We start from the raw sequence: 17,916 nt of genomic DNA on the forward strand, positions 1-17,916 counted from the left end.
TTTTTCCCAAAAAAAAAAAAAAAAAAAAAAAAAATTCAGTCGACGAAAATATATTTTTGTACAATCCTAAGAGCAGAACTATTCATGTCTAGTATGTAGTATGAAATCTATAGAATCCGATGATCTTTGAAAAAAACTGTGAGAACCATTACTAAAATCTATCAGAAAACATTTAATTCGGTTACATCCAAAAAGAACCATTTATTTGTGATCTGCTGGAAGTTAATCTGCCAACTTCCCACGCATCCTACAAGCAAGGTATTCTTGATGTATTATAAACATATCAAGGTACTCATACGCATGACAATTTTCTATTCGAATAGTTCACTCGGTTCTCTGTGAACGATCGACTAAAACTTCTTACCGATGACTCGCTTACAGAGTCATTCAAGTTTTTGGTGTCGATCTGACCTGAACCAAAGGGCGGAGGTAATCTGATCAGAGAATAACCCGCCTAATAAGTTTCTTCGAAAATGATTAATCAGCTTCGTGGGATAGCCGGAAATAAGAAGCGAAATATATTCATGAGCATCGAAGAAACATTCGCATTGGCGAAACGAAGAGAAAAATACGAATTTCTACATCGAAACTCCCAACAACGTATATTAAACATATTTATGTAAGTCATCAGGAAATAATCGAGCAGCACGAACGCTCGCAGACCGGAACTACAGGATCTACATATTGAAACGTAAAATTGTATGTAAATAACTTCGTAATCGTATTAGCGTCATTGTTTTAATATTGCAACGGAGCAGTAAGATTTCATGTGAAACTTTTTTCCTTATAAAATAAACGTCTTGGCCTTTATCCTCCATACGGAATACGACTGCGATACCCGCTCGTAATCTCGTAACATTTTTCATTCTCTACGACAGGTAGCAAGAGGAAGTGTAAAGTGAAATATAAAAACGAGACGAAGAACTACTCACGTCCGATATTTTGAATCCTTCGAAAGACGAATGAATTTCCGTCGCACTTCAGCATCTTTCTCTCGTTTCGACGCCACCGAGCAAAATGAGTTTCCCCTTAATGGAGTTATTTCGCCTGCACCGACCCCGAGTCCAAAAAAAAGACTATTGAAAAAAGCATCAGCTCCCTCGCGGTAAAGTCATCCCAGCCAACCATTTGAAAGGAGCTTCAGAAATCTCCCTCCCCTCCCTTCCTCCAGCCACCTTGCTCCGGATAGATTATACATATATATACATATTACACGTAATCTGTATCATCCTTACGTTGATTCGTATCTATTATGAGAAAGTCGCTTTCACAGTATTCATGTACTCTACAAATACCTGATAATACATTATATCACGTGGGTAACGTAGAAACTGAGTATTCATGGGTTAACTGTTGAATCCACCTTACAGTATACAGCAGAGCATAGAAAATCCTAAGGTAGGATATATCCGATACGTCCCACTCATTTGACGCTTAATAATTTTCACATCGGGAACAACCTATCGATATAGATATTCGCCATAATGGTCTATGGCATATCCGTACCAGTATAGAACTCTCGAATCCATAGCGACGGAGAAAGCGTAGAACAACGCGTAAGAGTACGTCGAACAGACAGCTCGGTTGATCTTGTGTTTTGAAAAAATTATCAAAATACTCCTGAGAGTCACTCACCGTCATCCAGATACTCCTAATATCCTCAGGAACCCATCTCCTGAATTATAGGTCCCTTAAGCGGACAACGATACGGTATACTAAAGAAAACGATAAAAGAACGATAGAACGTCTATCCCTGAACTACGTCGCACTGTGAGTGACGCTACGAACTTCGAATATTTACAGCCCAATCCGAGTCGCCACCACATCGACTTCAGCCAAGCACTCGTGATCTTCGTTTGATGAGCCCTAAGAAGATCCTGGCATGTTTCGCTGTTGGGGTGACTGCAGTGCTATTTTCGGGACGCGGGGAATCACATCCACCTCTTCTCCCTTGAAATTCGGCTCCGTACCGCTCTGCAACCCCCGTGTGCTCTTTGATCGCGAAGACTCTTGTCGAAGTTTCCGCAAAGTTGACTTTCTAGGGTCTTTGCTTTGTTCTAACTGTCCCTCGGCCACCACAGCGCCAATTAAACTTTTACTAAATCCTCTCGGATTCGATTAATGAACTGGAGAACGTTTCTCAAGAGGGAAACGTTCGCCGCAGGTAAATAAATACAAATTATTAAAATATAATCAGTCCAACGCCACACGAACGTTTCCGTTTTTGCACACTCATTGTGCCTCACGAAGCAGCCGACTTCACCTATTTCATGACGTGCAACAAAATTCCACGTCACAATATATATATATATATAAATATATCACAAGGTGGTTTCCAAGACTTTTCTTGTTGTGTATTGGCAGTTATGAGGACTTTTGGTATTTTCCAGGGTGGACCTGGAAAAATCCTATATGTAACGTATACTTCCAGAGCCATTTGGCGGTACTCACACCGAATTTTCTAACAAAGTTTTGATGCCGGACACTCCGAGTTGTGATGAGCTAAGAAATTGTTCGTTAGGTTAGATTAAGTTAGAATTCCAATGCTACATGTCCCAAGGTCTAGTTTTTTTTTTAAAAAAAAACATTAGCTTGCTGTTGTGAATGCCGCATGGCCTGGAAACTGCCGCTTGACATATATATATGTATATATTACAGATTTAACTGTTCCTGATATACCAGACTGATTAACAGTAACGAGTAATCTCACCGTACATTAAGTATCGTTTAACTATCTTATCAAGATCATACGCAACGAGAGATTGAACGTTCGGATACGCAAATAATGATTAACATGAAACTTGTACAGAGAGTAAAGTCAGCTAATGACGTTGTGTCACGATCCCAAATACATGCATTATGAATGAATTTTCCTGCTAGTATAGTTACCACTACTTACCAAGTAGGGGTTGTAAGGAGCCAAAGTAGATAAGGGTTGAACTGGTTAAATGTTTGCGATCGCTTACAGACTCTGACACAGTTTGTCAAGTTGCCTGTAGTATGTACGGACTTATGTATGTATACATATATACATATCAATACTGATATATATATATATATATATATATATATAAGTCGTGTATGTGCACAGAGTCAACAGACTCGTAGAAGCAACAGACGAATTCTAAGTGCTTTCGGTGTATTGGATGTATAAGGGATTAAGAATATCTTGTGTCTTTATCCTTGTGCGGTAGGGGACGTTAACATTTAGCACAGTTCGGGATATCACCAATTGCAGAGGATGATGCGTAAGATTGAAAGGGTTGGTAAATTCCTAGGTTAGGGGTTGATGCTTCATACATCCAACTTCGAATGGCTGGTGTCAAAACGACGTACCCTCGTACCCCGAAGCAATTAAACCAAGACAGTACAGGGATGCGGCAATTCCCTCATGCTTTTATATTATCACGGAGTGAGATATTAAGGGTGGTGAGATTTCAAGAGGTGGAGTAGTAATGACTGTTCCTTGTACTGCAGGTGGGAGAGCAAGGGAGATATTGATTTTTTAGGTAAGAGGTATTTATCCCTGTAATCCGTGATGAAAAATAATTTTTTTTTTACCCTTAAGATATTTTCTGCAATTATTAATGATTTGTATAACACAATCAATATTTCAGACGAATACGTCCGAAAATTCTCGTCGTAAAGTCTTTTGATGAAATTATAGATAAGGAAAGTGGATATTTAATGGCGAATTGTGCTTGACGCAACATTATTTACTATAGCAGTTATAACGTATTGTACCTTTATGCCATAAAAATAATTATAAAAAAAAACTATAATATGAAATTCTTATTTACTAATGTAACGATAACAAGCATTGGGTTATGATAAATATGATAAATTCGATTAAAAAACGATAACTTTACGTGCATTCGATACAACAGCCAATTTGGTTCTGTACCATACAACACTTTACATAATACGTAATATCAATTCTTTCGTGGTCATATTTCTAGTTTATCTCGTGTTTGCTCGTTCAATTGTAAAATAACTCATCCTGAATCATCGATCGGTCCTGAAATATGGGATAACAATCTGCCAACGAGCCTCTGGAAGGTGACAGAGTTAAACTACATGACGGACACCCTTTTCATATCGTGCGATAAAGAAAAGCAGGGGAGAAAAAAAACAAGAGAAGAAAATACAAGATTAAAAAGAAATTCAAGATTGGAAAAAAGATCATCAGTCGATAACACGTAGTCGCGAAATAAAGAACTTCGACCATACCATTTTCCCTCGATTTTTCCATCTCGACAAAACCGCAAATCAAATCATTCGGCTTCCGTAAAGATTTCATAAAACCAACACGAGCGCCTCGTATCGTATTTGCCATTATGCGCAAAGAAAGAAAAGATTCGAGTATAAAAAATTTTACATTCGAGCGAAAAGGTGATTTTCCTTTAGACACAATTTCTTTCAACTCCCATGACTCCTCCTTTTTCACATATCCATAAAAGATATTTCGCAATGAACGTGTTACGTACTAAATCTGATTTGCCAATTAAAAAATTACGAAAACTGTTCAATTATTTGACAACGACGGACGACACACTGGACACCCGTAGTTCGCTTCCACGTGATCCAATGTATCTTCGAATAATCGACTATTTTATTAGGAGTGTGTAACCACGGGTCATCCAGAACTTGGAGAACATCGAGGGCGTGTAATGGAAATGAAAATAGAAACGATTCACCGCGATCGTTACCGGCAACACCGCTAGTCCTGATCCCATCGGGATCGTTCAGAGTACCCGGTATACGTGAAAGTGGACGAAGCGTCAATGTGCCGTGCGGTCGATAGCAGGTGGGAACCGTAATAAAGAAAAAAAGAAAAGAAAAGTAAGTTAAGAGAAAGATAAAGAAAGGAAAAGAAAGACATGAAAAAAGAAGAAAAAAAAAAGAAAAGAAAAACAATAAACGTCACGGTATAGTTGCACCTGAATTACCCGAGTCATATAAAAGCACATTTCGCCTCTTGCTCATATCCCCGTTGTGTCTGCTTCTCCAGCGCTTATCAAGATCGAGGTTAACAGTCCTGATAATATATAAGACAGCGAGGTCGGCACTGTCTAGTTATAAGATGCACTGTCGTTGTTCAGCAGTTGCGCAAGAACCACGCCGCTTAGTATTATGCCACCCGGATGTAGTTTCGTAGTCTCGTAGTTTCCAATAAATTGCTGGTTCAAGTCCTACGGAACTTGTGTAGCAAATACCCGAGTACGGGATATCGTTAAAGGACGCTGGGAGGAACGCTACTGGGAAAGTCCAACAGTCCGGAATGACCTTAGCAGTGGTTGACCCATTCTTAGAGTATTGGTATTTCGAATAAACAAAGCCCAATGGTCATACAGAAACTAATACCTTTGAGAACAAGTTGCGGAAGCTGCTACAAACTAGATTCTGTTCCAGCGCAGAACTATGAAGAAGGCAAACTTATTAGCCCGGGTAAAAACTTTAGATACGGGATGGATCACTTGATCGATCATTTTACATCGGCCGTATAAGATTCCGCACAGGTACTTTTAGTGAGACTGAGCCGTACATCAGTTTATTTATGTTACACAGCAGATCACACTTATTTTCTTGGATCTGTTCCGCAGTCTAAAGTTATCCTTCGTATTAGAAATGAAGTACGGAAAAGTCTCATTAGACGTATCTGTGCGGTATCTTACATGGACCATGTAAAATGATCGATCAGTGATCCGTCCAGTATCCACAATATTTAGCCATAAAACGTTTCATAAGAAATATGAAAAATATGAGTAAAGCGGCAGATATCCTTCCTATAAGATTCATAGGGTTTCTTTTTATTCTGAAAAGTCACAGAATGCGAGTATATGCCTATAGTATTAGGTTCCTATACATACTATATAATATATAAGGTATCACGGAATACCTTGAAATTGTATACTATACAATTTTATACTATATAGCTATATCTAGAAACGTTCTTGACTCACAGTATAATATCTGATATTGTTTACTTAGACAACATCCTCCAGATATTGTTTGTTAGTCACATATGTACATTATACAGTATCGATATGAGCCTACCCTACCATATACCTGAAAAGGAAACGATAAGAACGGATAAGCCTGCCGGATTTTATTGGAGAAGCTTCGCAGCTTCAATGTAAAATCTTTCTATTTACGTAGTGCAGATAAACGAGAAAGCAGACAAACAAATTTCAAGTATATTCGCTTATGTATGATATCCTGTAGCAAGAACGTAGTGGTATGTCGATCTAGGAAGAGAATCAGCTTTCGGATACTTGTAGATGCTGAGAATAAACATAATCTGTTGTATAAGAATTTTCTATAAATTTGATATTCCTTTGGAGAAAGTTCATTTCCGAATTTTAGAAATCCGACGGTAATAATACAATAATATTTGCAGTACGTGTCTACAATAATGGTATAGTCAGTTATACATTAGAAAATTACGATAAGGTTACCAGTTTCTATGCGAACGTTGAAATCCAGGTGATAAGAAAAAAATATTAAACCGATATCAACGCAATCGGAAGTATCAAAACAAATTGAGATCTTCGAGATTTCATAACTAATAAATATGACGATAAGATATCCATTGGTATATAATTATGGTATGATAAAATTTTGAATATCGGTATTCAGTGTATATATGTGAAGATGAATTTCCTGAAATTAATTATTACATGAAAAGTCCTTCTTTGGGGGAAATTATATGATTACAGTCATTATAAGTAACTCTTGTGCAATTCTATTTAAAATACATCCGTATTTGCCTTTAGAGTAAAATCTGAATGTGGCTGCAATACCTACTGGCTCATATTGTCCTTAACAAGACAATATGACAATGCATTAATAGCCATTGTATACGTAATGTATGCACCCAATTCTCTCCCGTATAACATTCTAGCGTTGATACACATAATTACTTATGAAATATTAAATGCTCATCAAACGCGTTAATTATTCGTAGTGGACTCCCGCAGTGTCTTACAATCGATAAATCTACATACAATTTTACTAGACTGCATGTAAATGCATAAAACAGCTATTCAGGTAGAGAATTCATATTCTGATAACATATCGTGAAAACGCGCAGTTCGGCGTAAGGATCAAAGTTAGGTCATAAACATGTCAGCATACGGCAAAGTAATATGCAAACCGTATTAAAGGATTTGCGAGAACGAGAAAGAAAAAAAAAGAATATGTGTGACTGATGCATTGAAATTATGAGAAATAATCATAATAATTTATAATCAGCTTCCGTGGGAATTCATACAGGCTATTCTTAGCCACAGCTACACGGCTTGAGTGCTTCGATGCATCCATTAGCATAGATTCATACATATTTAGGTATACTCGGTAAAGCTCATAATGCTTACCCTTAATCCATAAGCTGGAAAGCTGTGTTGTATTATTAATTTTGCGCATCCAGTGCAGAAGTGACATTTGTGCACAATACATAATTAACGGAGTCCCATCTATTGTGTGTGGCAGGAAAATTTTATCTTCGAAATCCATTTATTCCTTTTCCAGTCCTTATCCAGCGAACGTGTTTGCTGGTCATCATTCCTAGATAGAGACACATGACTGAGATTCTACAGAAGGTCTGTTGAGCTTGCATGGTCATTTGATTATGAGTGCAGTATTATTATTTCTTTCGACCTGACTATGCCAATTTAATACTAAGCCGTCTTTATCGTGTTTTTTTGCAAAAATGGTAGAAGCAACTACATTATTTTTGGTGCAATTAAATAGCATTTTATAAGCGAAATATTGTTATATTTATTTCAAGCTGTTCTGCTAACTTGACCTTGCCAGGTCAACAGACTTACCTACAGAGATGATTTGTAGAGCTCTCATAATCGATAATTCGTTTCTATGTTGTTTTTTGATCAAACGAAATAATTCTTCATTTATGTGAAATACAACAGTACTTTGCAAACTGAGCGACGGACTTATCTTGGAAACACGTTGGAAATTTCGCAATGTAGGATTGGAATGTTTTTTGCCCAAAACAATAGCTTTGACTGGGCCATTGTTAGAAAATGAGAGCCCATATTTCTAGTGAACGTACATGCACATCTGTGTATTTGGTAGAAATGAAATATGTATGACTAGTAGTGCATGAAGTTTTATGCAGAAGCATTAGAGGAATTATTTTTAAGTGTAAAAACGATTAATTTTAAAATAAACATTTTATATCTTATATATCTTTCATACTCCATTGTTATAGAAAAAAATGTACATGGACACAACGGCTTTGCGAGGAAACATGTTAACTTTTAAACACTCATATTTTCCTAAACAACACATCCCACATTCACAACACAATCTGTTTATCTAATAAAATTAAAAAGAAAAGGTACTTTTTTCATTAGGCGGCCTGATTTATATTTTTTGGCAATATGCTTAAGTTAAGTCCTTAAAAGAAGGTACTATTATCATAGCAGTTATTAGTATGTCGTTATATAATCGGTATCTGCCTCTACATGAATCTGAACTTTCGAAATCCATTAAGCCAAAAATTCATCATCCTAATCACTTTTCAACGAGCCATCAAATGGCCATATAACGATCCTCATAAATATTTCTATGAAAACCGAGCCAGTCTCTTACGCGCTAGTGAATCTTGGCTCATAAAATCTTAAAGTCTCCTCACGCGCACGGTCGAATATCGACGAATAAACGAATGAACTTCTTTTTTTTATTTCACCTTGCAAACTTCAATCGAAGCTCATCCCATCAAAGTTAACTATTGCAATATACTCAATTAATTTGAGACAATGAATAAAGACAGAAAATAGTTTTACTTAAAAGTTACTCCAACTAAGAGACTCTGAATGCAAGTTTTCAATTACGAATATGCCTGGTACTAATGTCTAACGATAAGTCTATTACAAGTAATTTAAACACAAAATTTACACTTGATATGAATATATCGAAACCACGATTTACACTTTGTATTAACCACCTTGCAGTTTTATTTTATAGTATAGTATATGTATACTTCAATAGCATGCATTTACCCCGAGTATACTCGGGATAACGCTCAAGGGGGTTAAATTCGACAGGTCATTTTCAATAACAGTTAAATGGACACATAATCGTAATAGTGACTCCGTGAATCCCAGTAAAAACTCCGACTTTCCCACCAGTCTGTAGATAAGATAGGTATGTTTCTAATATCACGTAAGTGATGGTCATTCCAAGAGTGAAATCGATCGGGACTCGTAAATTTTTAAGGATTGTAAACTTCACATGGCGAGCGGGTCAAATGCTTGGAGCAGTAAGATATTTTTATTTGCAAAAGAAACCAAGTAATCTTTCGTTCAATAGTAACGACCCCTTTTTTCCAGTATTCTCACCGTTTCACCGGTTTCCTGCACGTGACGTAACGACGACAGTAGACCGATTGAAATTTATTGCACGAATCAGGATCGCGGATGGGGATCGAAACTGATTGAAATATAGGAACGAAGGCGTGAAGGAATTGAAGCCAATATATTGGCTTTAAATGTGGCTATGGGTGCGAAATGTTCCTAACGACAGTGTGGAAATGGGATATTCAGAGTGTTTGTTAGGTGCGTTGCACGTTCACGAGGTAATATCCAACGGAGTTATCAGTCAATTTCTGTATAAAACTGCCCATGTAGGTCTTTAATCTACAACTGAAATGCAATTGAAGTAAAATATTAATGCGATCACATAATGGGAACGTGAACGATGACGACGTGGGTTGTAAAATTTAGAATACATTGATTTAACGATTTCCATGACCCTGCGCTTATTGTCAGACACACAATGCGCTAAGTACAGCTAGATCGAGTGCATCCAATATGCGTGGATATTGGCCTTAACTGTTATTACTTGGTGATATAGCTATAGACATCGAGAGAGAATAGGAAATGGGACAGTGGCAATTTCCAGGCGATTTTCCCAGCAGTCGATGGATTAATATCCGCGGGCACGTTCGGAATTTTCGAGAAGTTCCTTACTAACCTCGAGAACGCCGGTAATGAGGCGATAATGGTTGCTGCACGGTATGAAAGTTCACATGCGAAACACATCTTTCACGCTCCCGGCAATGCAAAAAGTGAGCTTATGAATCCTTAAGGAAATCTTATTCACACATAACCCCAAAAGGTAAAAGTTTGAATGGAAAACACTCCGGAAACTGCCTTAAGTGGGAAGTTTCTTTCACTCGTGTTATCCGTCCAGGCACTGTATTTTTCGTATTTCTCGTAGTCTTGCTATCCCTATTTTGCATTTTGCCTAAAGGGAGGCGAACGTCACACGTGAAGAAAGATATGTATTACTTTCTTCCTGCTAGCAAAATAGAATACACATAGATTGCACACTCTACTCGCAAAAGAAGTTTATTTCAGACTAGTGGCGCTAATGGTAGTATCAGTGAGTTCGATTGAATGACGCTGGAGCGCTTGTGGCGCTAACCGTTTATCCTTCAAAGCTTGTGAGTAGCTATAAATTATATACATATACTACGAAGCTTTGATGGTGTTACATGATAGATTGCAGTTCATTATACGATACGTATTAACTCCTCGTTTTGGCATAAATTATTGTATATCGATTGGATGATTATCAATCATCAATAACCCGATTGGTGAGGAAATGCGATGCGGGATAAGCTTTTGGAAAGGTATGTACTTGGCAAATTTTTTTGGCAGAAAAAAACGAAGATGCAACGGTTTGGAAATGAGGAAACGCTTAGTAGCTAGATACACAGAGGTCAGTAAATTATTTAATTTAGAATAATTTAGAATTACATTTTTTAGTAAAACGAGTAATGATAATACTGAACGAATGCAGTACTTTGTAAAACATATCTTATATAAAGATACTATTACTATTTAAAAATACTCGAAAAACCATATTTCGAGCTTTTAATAATTCTACACGGCAATCTATGTCGGTAACAAGATGTCAGAACTGAGTTGAGTATTTTTAATGGTAAAAAGTGGATATTAGGTATTTGTATTATACCTGCTTAACTATATACATAAGGAAGTTTTAAAACTTTTATAAACTACTACGGTACAAAACTGTAGTATATCGTTTGATGAGAAGGTGGTTGCTATACTCGTTAGAATTGTAGCACTTTCGTAGATTAAACTCACTGTATAAGGATCATAAAATTACAAAAACAATTTTCAAAAGTGGTTAAAAATACTTATTTTCTGTGAGGCATATTGGTAAACGTTGTATTTACCATATCTATCCAGTATGCGTATAATGAAATAGCACTAGATAAATGAAAAATAGAATTTAATATATTTATGTCATTATAGCATTCACGCTCTCGCCTGATATCACGTAACGTATTTCGCAGACTATCTTATATCTATCTAATTATACCAATTGTTAGCTGCAATTATAGCTTCCACATTGCAATCTGTCTATACGTAATAATAGTATTGTCGTGCCTTATACTTGATCCAAAGTTTACATGACCCTAACAAGTGAGTATTAATTGCTCGCAATACATGATGCAGTTTACAGAAATCGAATGTGGTACGCTTACTTATGACTTATCATGACGGAAATTCATAATATTTACATTGATTGTTCGAGAATGATTAGATCAGCAAAAAAATAGCAAATTGTGTGATACCTGATACAGTTCACGTACCAAGTTAATCGGACCCTTTTGGTGTCCATTCCTTCAGTGAGGTCATGTGGGAATTACTTGCCCAAAGATTATTATCCCCTCTAGATTGGAATTCAATTTCATCCCTTTCGCTGAAACTGTTTTGCCCCAATCCTAAAAGCTTGTCAATCATATTTTCAATTTCCCAACGTGGCAATATTCCAGTTCAGCATTCATTCGGTTCTCTTATCGTTCCACTGCATTGCCCTTCCGTCTCTCATAACATTGAACACAAACTGTTTCCATGGATTCATAAAAATTGATGTAATAATTTGGTAGCTGCCTTTAAATTTTCTAAGTATCCAGATAGAAGGCTCTGCTGGATATCTCATTGTGAGAACTCGATGTAATCTTCAGTCATTATTACGATCTAGGTCAAGTCGAACAGATATATTACATATGGAGTATAGTCGCAAAAACCACTCTCCTAGCATATCAAAATTTCCATTAATCTAAAAACTGTACAATTGACAGTCCATTGATATACATATTTATTTTATTAAAATACGTTGAGATCAAATTGGATATTTCACTTGGAATCTGGATACCTATTGCAATCGAATTTAGTAACGAATTAAAATGTTGTACGACTATTCGTAGTGAAATAAAATCAATTATATTTGATTACGATGATATAATGATATATTTCATATGGTTATCATCATTATGATATACTATATTTTATGGTTCAAATAATTTAAAGGACTACGGACGAGTTAGTCAATGATTAAATCATTCTAATTTCGTATAATGATCGATAAAATAATACTTCGGTTAGACTTACAGCAATAGCAGTGCGGGTCAATGAAAGGTCAGGAGGACAGAACCAATTCCGGTGCAGGTATCGAAGAAGCTATGTATAAACTGCATTCATAATCTTTTTACAAGTGAACTGAAAATACTGCCGAAAAAATGCAATTCAATTTCAGCAATGTCATTGGATGCACTCCGACACCGTCCATGGAAATATTAAACCTAACCTAATCTATAATAATTCATAATTCATATTTACCTTTATATCAGCAACCGTACGTCTATTTCACAAGTAACGTAAATCAATCAGCTATTACTTAGTACAAATAATTTAGGTAACTCTGAAACTCGTGGAACATTCGAAACCGGCTTATATGTCAGATAGACCCTGAAATGTTTGGGTTACCCGCAGACACCTGATGCATAACTACGTGCATACCATTGAAAACCCTCTGCGAACCCATCTCAACTCCGAGCACTAAAGGTTGTCAAACGAAGAAGATCCCAAGTCTCGATTCACGTTCAATCTTTACACATTTACCGTAACATACCAGAAGAGCCAACTCTCTTTATTTTGAGCAGTCACAAAAGCATTCCATCTGAATATCCAGTAAAATGGATTTACTTGTATCACTGTATCACGGACACGTATAAGCTAATACGTAGTCCAGGGTAAATTCGTGACAATCTGACATTGTCCCATATTCTTCCTAACCTAATATCCAGAGGAGAGCTCTCGAGGACGCACAATAACCTTTATCATTTTTCTTCAAGTTTCCCGGACCACTTATACGCTGCGAACTACATGAGAAAGTAAGATATCAAAACAAATGTCTCCACATTGCCCAGCAGAAGCTCTATAATATTTTCCGCTTGACTTTAGTATTATTACAGGTGCTGGGTAATACGTGATCTTGACACTGGTAATAGGCAATTGGTAAGATCGATACGGCGCAAACAATGCGAAGGACTCACCGTGACTGAACTGGTTGTTGTTGGCTATGACTCTTTCTGCATTCTTCCTGGCGATGTAAAACCACTCACTACTGTTGCTCAGGTACTTGTACTCGATGGCAAGATCCTTGACAAGGACCCCATCCTGGCCCTGAAGTCGATGCGCGAACGGACAGTACAGCCATCTGTCACGATATTGCAGCTTGTCGTAACAATTTCCAGCTGCGAATATATCCTCGTCAAACTCGACCATAGAGAGGATACTAGCGTGAAGCAGATACTCCGAGGAGAGCATCACTTCCGGTGCGTATTTCCATAATCTAGTTAACATATTGGCGCGATTAACAGCCAGATTCGCTTCCAGCCGAAATTTCTCCTGGGCATAACGATCCACGACGCCTTCGCCGAGATTGAGATCCGTACCGGCTGTACAGTTTTCACCTAGAAGATGTTGATTCTCTATTATCCTCAAGAATCTTGTGACAATGTCTACTTGAACGCTTTGTCTGTCGGGACGTTTTGTTACGTAACTCATAGCCTCGTCGTAATCGCCATGGTCTATCGAGGTGTTCCGGAAGTCATCGTCGTAAATCATGTAATCATCCGCGGCTGTTTTTCCAAATATCTCGTCACTGCTACGATCGTTTTGCGAGGTGTGAATTATCGTTCCGTATTCGTAGCTCGAATTTTCATTCTCTTTTAGTCGCAGCTGCACTCTGTCCTTTGTTATAAATTTACGAAGCTTATTCATCGAGTCGCTCTTTTTCTTTGTATTTACAAGCTTACGGATCATCGCCTCTTTACTCGATGATCCTCCGTCGACTTCGGGATGTATATCTTTTAAAAGTTTGTTCAACTTCTTTACCGCTTCTTCCTGCGCCCAAGTTCTGTTTAAACCGGAAGCGAACTCTTCCTCTGTATTATTTGTGACTTCCAGTTCAAGCTGTACCGTATCGTTTCCTTCGAAAGTTTCTTCCGGCTGGTCGGATATGTTGTTGAATCGCTGCTCTCTCTTGACCTCTGGATCCTGCATAGTCGTCTTACTCACTTCGCCACCGTCTAGCTTGATCTGCCTCGAAAAATGACTCCGGGATCGACCGTGTCTTATCTGAGCGGTTGGCTTCTCAATGCTCGCTTCCGATTCGCTTTTATCAAACTTTTCCTTAGATAGTATCCTTGCTTTCTCTTGCTGTCTGTAAGAATCGGATTCATCGTCTTCGGCAACGAGCAATCCTGATCCCAGTGGGTCGGTTATTTCAGTTGCGCTACTTTCAAGTTTCAATATCTTCGAGTCGATCAACTTACGCTCTATGAATGGCGGTCGGTGCTTCTGCTGATGGCGCAGCAGCTCCTTTGGTTTTTCAATCTGCAACTCGGTGCAGGTGCATAAGAGGAATTCTTGCAGTAGTAAAAATAAAATAACGGCGTATCGGTAAATCTTGACACACATCTTATGGAATCTTCACGATAAGACCAAACTAATCTACCATTTTTGACGGACTAAGAATTCGCGCGATCACGACATACTCGATAATAATTTAATGTATCGTTGAATATTTAACAATTTTTTAATTAATATTTTTTGTATGTATATGTAATGTTATTTTACGTCACTTTCTTTTTAATTGTTGCCTCAGCTTTTAAGCAACGAATGAACTTCGGGATTTTTAAAAAGATTCCCTACGCGAATAAGCGATCGCGCGATGTATCAATTCTACACGCGAAATAATTATTATCGTTAAATTGGTGTTAACATTTTTAGCGACATTTATTGTTGAAAGTTTTTATTTCTACGGATTATTTATTCCTTTTTACACTATAAATTTCACTGTAGTGGATTTTACTGTATCACAGGCTCGTGCTATATCTAGTTGACAGTAAAGTTTCAAAATAAGCTTCACTGCTGGTAACTGATGATCACAATCAGTTGATAAGTATCACGTTTACTTAATTATGACATTAATACATATAGAATATACAACATCGAACTTGTAAGTGACACGACCCTCAATACTTAATCACATTGAATTAATCTGAGCCTAAACACTGCGCTTGCAGAATTTATTTGCTAACCTAAAACTGGTTTAATCACCTCCTGTCATCCCTCATATATTTCACATTTCGAGCCGACGCGAAACATTTTCGTGCTATCAGTTATCGTGTTTTGCAAATTTCAAAAATTTGGACCCGCTTATGATAACAAGAATAATTCGTTAACGATAATTAAGGCGAACAAAATAAATGAATAGATTCGAAATTGTCTTTTTAAGTTTTTCAAAGTGTCAAATAATTTTTTAATAAAATCGTCATTATTTTCGTTTTCGATTTCATTTTTTTTTTTTCAATATTCTTAGAACGTCTCTTAGAATTGGGCATATATGGCATCTCTCACGCGGACACTCATGGTACTGTTCATAAAAGACTTTTGAAAATTGCCGTCTACGAACTTTAGTTCGTGTTTAAGTTTGTAAGATTTCGCAGCAATTCGGTCTGAGGTGGTTCCGTGTTTGCACGCGGCGCCAGACTGAGGGATGAAACTCGTCGCCACCCTCTGAAATATTCTGCGCGCTTTGCTTTAAGGCGCATGTCTCACCCAATACGTTTCATTGGGACAAAAGTTAAAAGATTTTGCATCATATATAAAACACACAATTTCTCACATAGGTCAATGTTGCCTAATATAATTTTTATGACTAAAAAATATTTAGAGATCTATCTGAAGTAAAAAAAAAAAATTAATACGTGTTAAAACACTGCGACCATTTTTAACATTAAGGAATATGTAATTAAATGTATAGTTCGGTAATGTACATAAATTTTCATTTGCATATCATATTGATAAGATTTACCTGACACTGGATATCGACCAAATTAAAAACGTGATACAATATTGGAAATTCATGTAATCACGATTCGGCGTAGCAGGATACGTGTGTACTCGTATTTCCCTGTTATTAAGTAAACGTCCTTGCCGGCTAAAAATCCTGGCATTTAATTAAAATTTCAATTCGGAATATACTTATAGAAAGTTTACAGGAGATCCTGTTAGTCAATTCAGTTTACATTGACTAACAATCAGCGAATCTTAATTCAAAAAAGTTCATAAAAGATTGTTAAGTATCGTGCTTGGAAAATTAACATGTCAACCAGTCACGAAAACAGGTAAAAACTTTACCCATTTATAGTTAAAGAATTAACTCGCTTGATTTGACAGTACTAAATACATACAGAGCCATTCAGCTCAAACATGCAAATCGGACCTGACAGCTGTCATGCGATTGCTTTGGTTAAGCGCCATATTGAAATACAGAACAACCGAACGAGAGTGACAATTAGCGACGTTCGTTAAAAATTCGCACAAATCTGGAACAGCGTATTATTAGATTTTTCTCTAGTTTTGCATGCAATTTTTTGTGACGACACTTTTTAACGGTGACGCACAAATAAATGTCATCGCGAGAAATAATAAAATACTGAATTATTGGGCGCTAGGTATAACCAGAGTTACATCGCTGTCTTCTAAGGACACCCTGGCCAGCTCTTATGCGGTGGGGTCCTGGGTCTGGGAGACAATAATCAAAATCTGAAAATTAGGGAGGTTCACTCTAAAAACTACTGAAAACGACAACCTGTCGGAACCAAAAGTCCGGGGACGGATTCGATTTATTTTAAATAGAAAATATCTGAACAAGATGATGAAATACAAATGATAAGTACAGAAAATTGATCGAGATGATGCAGAACACACTGGGATATCTACCCGAACGATATTATACAATAACGTTCCCGCTAAAACAACGCAACATACGATACGATATAATAAACGGTACGATATTGACTCACGTACTAGTTTTGCCAAAATTGCAATTTTATGTAAATTAAAATTTTTTTTTAATTCGCTGTTTTTGTATAATAAGGATGCGGAAACAACTGCGTAAGTTTATCAGATGTCAATTGGATGAACCATTTAATTTACTTATTCAATCATTTCAAATAATCCTTAACGAAAGTCGTCGGATGACAGCTGTCAAATTTTAGACTGCATGGCACTGTACATCTGAAGGTAGGATAGACATTCGTGTCTGACTCTAAATTGCAGTCAGCTAATTTTCACGAACTTATTGTGTACGAAATACAGGTTATGTTCAAACAATTTTATTTGTTGCTTTAGAGTATCGATCTGTCTCTGTCGCAAACAGGGACAGAACGTTTCTGCAGTAGACGAGGGTAGATTTCGGTACACACCCGTGAACTACAAAATACGAGGCCTAAGCTTATCAGGCGTAGGAAATATTTGGAAAAAAAGCAAAAAGTAAAATGTAATGGTTCTCTGGGTAAAAAAAACGGATGGGATTTTTCGTTCCACTTCAGAAACATTATGAGAGATTTTATGTCGCAGAAGGAGAAATATAGAGATTCGCTGTGAAATAATAAAACGGACGACAAATAGTGGATAATTGGGTTGAAATGTAGATTTTTCCAATGCATGGGAATACGTGAAACAGTTATGATAATATTCGCTTGTTGAACTCTCGTAGCGAAGA

General features: G+C 37.0%; 1 protein-coding gene across 3 annotated transcripts in view; it reads right to left on the bottom strand.

Moving 5' to 3' along the window:
- Positions 1-15,880, bottom strand: part of LOC107266524 (probable G-protein coupled receptor CG31760) — a 110,782-nt gene extending 94,902 nt beyond the window's left edge. For 2 of the 3 annotated variants that reach the window (XM_015737116.2, XM_015737114.2), the window contains exon 1: positions 13,394-15,880. In XM_015737116.2, coding sequence (XP_015592602.1) covers positions 13,394-14,822 — 1,429 coding nt within the window. In that variant the 5' untranslated portion in view covers positions 14,823-15,880. The remainder of the gene's footprint in view (positions 1-13,393) is intronic. The other variant, XM_015737115.2, reaches the window with a different exon arrangement.
- Between the last annotated feature and the right edge of the window lie 2,036 nt (positions 15,881-17,916).

Source organism: Cephus cinctus, unplaced genomic scaffold (assembly GCF_000341935.2).
Source record: "Cephus cinctus unplaced genomic scaffold, Ccin1 Ccin1_scaffold0318, whole genome shotgun sequence".
Lineage (NCBI taxonomy): Eukaryota > Metazoa > Arthropoda > Insecta > Hymenoptera > Cephidae > Cephus > Cephus cinctus.